General features: G+C 41.3%; 1 protein-coding gene across 2 annotated transcripts; it reads left to right on the forward strand.

The window, feature by feature from the left end:
- Positions 1–581: 581 nt before the first annotated feature.
- Positions 582–2,442, forward strand: LOC115166014 (transcription factor HES-4-B). 2 transcript variants are annotated; one of them, XM_029719613.1, is made up of 4 exons: positions 582–948; positions 1,125–1,220; positions 1,330–1,417; positions 1,525–2,442. In XM_029719613.1, exons 1-4 carry the CDS (start codon positions 841–843, stop codon positions 2,097–2,099), a joined length of 867 nt encoding a protein of 288 aa, XP_029575473.1. In that variant the 5' UTR covers positions 582–840; the 3' UTR covers positions 2,100–2,442. The 2 variants fall into 2 exon arrangements, with proteins under 2 accessions (XP_029575473.1, XP_029575474.1); XM_029719614.1 differs by having other exon boundaries at positions 1,528–2,099.
- Positions 2,443–3,439: the final 997 nt, after the last annotated feature.

Below are 3,439 nucleotides of genomic sequence, written 5' to 3' on the forward strand. Positions count from 1 at the left end.
TTACGCATTTGCGTCAGTGAATATGAAAATAGTAAAAATGTATTTATTGTGTACTTTAGTATAAACCCACACACACTTTTTGAATGTAGGCTATATTCTTGCCTTCGTCCATTGAGAAAAAAAGTATTTATTTTCGACATTTGGGATAGGCCTATAGAAACTATTGAAAAAATACACATGCAACATTATTTCAAAGGTAGGCTATTTATATCAATATAGTATTAAAAACATGGTGAGGTTTTGTAAAATACAGTATCTTTAAGCATCGTGAATATTTGTGAACACAAAAAGCATACATTTTTGAAGGGTATGAAGAAGTTGGAAGTAAACCGCCAGCGCATTCCCCCAATTCGCCTTATCACTTCACAGACAGACCGACTGCACTCGCCGCTTTGTTGTTTGTCCCTCCAGTGCCGATTGAGCAGCGCGTGACTGACAGCCCGCGGGGGTGTTGTCCAATCAGCGGTCTGCCCCGCGCCCAATGGGTGAGTCCGCACGCCCATTGGCTGAGACGAGTGTGGGAAAGAATGCAGAGAGGGTTTCACACGAACTGGGAGCATGCGAACCGTCTATAAGTACGGCTGGCGTGTGTCGGCAGCCGAGCAGACTCGACCTGCCCAACGTAGCTTGGCACAGCGCTCTCTCTTACACTCGATGACAATCCGGTTATACCAAGTGATATAGCTGATCAGTGGGACTTGCTCACTTCTGCGTGACTGTCGTAGGATATCATTCACACTGGTTACAATTTGATCTAAACGTAAAGAAGCAGAAATATTTCCCAACGTCTCCAAAAGGATATATTTTTTCTATCTGCCGGAAGAGGTCATTTAATCCAAAATGCCAGCCGACACCATGGAGAAACAAACGGCATCCCCTATTGCTGGTGCACCTGCAAATGGTTCCCATACTCCAGACAAACCCAAGAATGCCAGCGAGCATAGAAAGGTACACTTCTAAAACTGCCTATGGATTTAAAATGTATCTGATATATTCAGCATAGACCTGCTATGCTAGGCTAATGTTGCAAATTAAACTGTAGGTAGGCTAACGACATTTTACTTGTGAGATACTCGGAATTATCCATGAACATGCAATTCATGTTAAAAACATTTATTTTGCAGTCCTCAAAGCCCATCATGGAGAAACGTAGGAGAGCGAGGATAAACGAAAGCCTTGGCCAACTCAAGACGCTCATCCTCGATGCACTTAAAAAAGATGTAAGTCAAAGTGATTTCACAATTGAAAATCACTGTTTAGTTCATTATTCCTGGGATTTAATGTTGTATTAATGCACACTCCTTAACTTTGCTATGTTCTTATCCACAGAGTTCCAGACATTCTAAATTGGAGAAAGCCGATATTCTGGAAATGACAGTGAAGCACTTACGGAATTTACAGCGTGTGCAGATGACTGGTAAATTGCAATGCGAATATCTAATTTGACATCTGGCCAACACTTAATTTTTACATTATCATCGAATAGACACGATTTCTAATGTTCTCATTTTTCTTTTTCCTCAGCAGCGTTGTCAGCAGACACTACTGTCCTCAGTAAATACCGGGCGGGATTCAACGAATGCATGAACGAGGTCACTCGCTTCTTGTCCACCAGCGAGGGGGTGAACACGGAGGTGAAGTCGCGGCTTCTCAACCACCTGTCAGGTTCCCTAGGCCAGATGATCGCCATGAACTACCCCCAGCCAACTCAACAGGCTCACCTTGCGCAGCCTCTTCACGTGCAGCTACCTTCTACCGTGCCCAACAGTGTCTCTATGGGTTCCAAACTCAGCACCGTGGAAGCCTTGTCTCCTAAAGTTTTCGGGGGGTTCCAGCTTGTGCCTGCCACCGATGGACAGTTTGCTTTCCTTATTCCCAACCCTGCATTCGCCTCAGCATCAACCCCAGTCATCCCTCTGTATGCTAACGCAGGTGTACCAATGACAGTCAACGCCAGTCCTGTCCACTGCAGCTCTGCGCCAACAGCATCATCCCCAGTCCATGGGATGACATCATTCGTCGGTGTTTCTCAGGCCGTCAGCCCTGTCGGTGTCAGCACTGGTTCGGAGAGCACTGAGGCTGTTTGGCGACCCTGGTAGTTTGGTTGAAATGGACTCTACAATAATGAAAGTTATTTTAATGAAGTAAATAGTCCCGTTCTAGGGGACATCGTTTCATTTGTTGGACATGGTAAACGTTGGTTTAAGTTATTGGCTGATTCCAAAATGTGGATGTTGGTGATAAATATGGTGTCCATGCAATGGAAGATTTATTCAAATGTTTGTGATGAAGTACCTTTTATGGAAATATTTAGTTTTGTACAAATTTTATATTGATTGTTATACCAAAGCTGTGTGTTTTTATATTGTTTGTCGTTTTATGGTTGGAAATTGATGTTGGGCAGTGGCCCATTGACCTAATAAATCAGTTGTCAGAAATTAACAATTTTGTCTTCACTTCCATATCACTGCTATAATCCTTACAGTGGTGAAAAAAAGTACCCAATTGTCATACTTTAGTAGAAGTAAAGATACCTTAATAGAAAATGACTCAAGTAAAAGTGAAAGTCACCCACTAAAAAAACTAATTGAGTAAAAGTAGGCTCTGGATTTAAATATGCTTAAGTATCAAACATAAAAGTAAATGCTATAAATCGTTTAAAATGCCTTGTATTAAGAAAACCAGAGGGCACGTTTTTTTTAAATGTAGCCTATGTATAGCCGAGGGCTATCCAACACTCAGACAATTTACAAACGAAGCATTTGTGTTAAGTGAGTCAGCCAGATCAGAGGTAATAGGGATGACCACGTGTTATCTTGATAAACGCGTGAATTGGACCATTTTCCTGTCCTGCTAAGCATTCGAAATGTAACGAGCACTTTTGGGTATGAGGGAAAATGTACGGGAGTAAAAAGTTCATATTTTCTTTAGGAATGTAGTGAAGTAAAAGTTGTCAGATATAAATAGTAAATTACAGATACCCCCCAAAACGATAAGTAGTAGGCTATTTTTACTTAGTTACTTTACACTTAGAACATAGTTACACAGGTTTAGGATTTATTGTTTATATAAGGCCCCTGTGTAAAAGTAAATATTAAGTAGGCTATCGTATTGTTTAATCTTGTGTGTAAAAGTTGAATAGCCAGTTGAACATAGGCCTAATGTCTGTCAGGATCTAGGCTCATATCAGTGCAGGTTTAGTAGTTATAGGCCAAAACCGAACCTGTAATCTTAATCCCTAGTGAGATAGGATGGTAAAAGCCCTGACATTTCACTTGTTTACAATTTTTCTTAAGTGTGGCGGGAAGTTAGTCATTCCGGTGTCCTCTAAAATGCAGAATGGGTTGGAATGACAATGGCGGGGGTGTATTTTTTCTTTTGCAAAAAGGTAATTACAAGTTTGAAAGGGGTCTCATCCTGTATGCAGCGGGATCTCTAA

The sequence above is a fragment of the Salmo trutta genome, chromosome 28, assembly GCF_901001165.1.
Source record: "Salmo trutta chromosome 28, fSalTru1.1, whole genome shotgun sequence".
NCBI classification, from domain to species: domain Eukaryota; kingdom Metazoa; phylum Chordata; class Actinopteri; order Salmoniformes; family Salmonidae; genus Salmo; species Salmo trutta.

What these genes read in the sequence shown, in the direction of transcription:
- LOC115166014 (XM_029719613.1), top strand. Translation starts at nt 841, where the DNA reads ATGCCAGCCGACACCATGGAGAAACAAACGGCATCCCCTATTGCTGGT. An exon ending in TCGATGCACTTAAAAAAGAT is followed by an intron (nt 1,221 to 1,329) that starts GTAAGTCAAAGT and finishes TCTTATCCACAG; the next exon opens with AGTTCCAGACATTCTAAATT. An exon ending in ACAGCGTGTGCAGATGACTG is followed by an intron (nt 1,418 to 1,524) that starts GTAAATTGCAAT and finishes CTTTTTCCTCAG; the next exon opens with CAGCGTTGTCAGCAGACACT.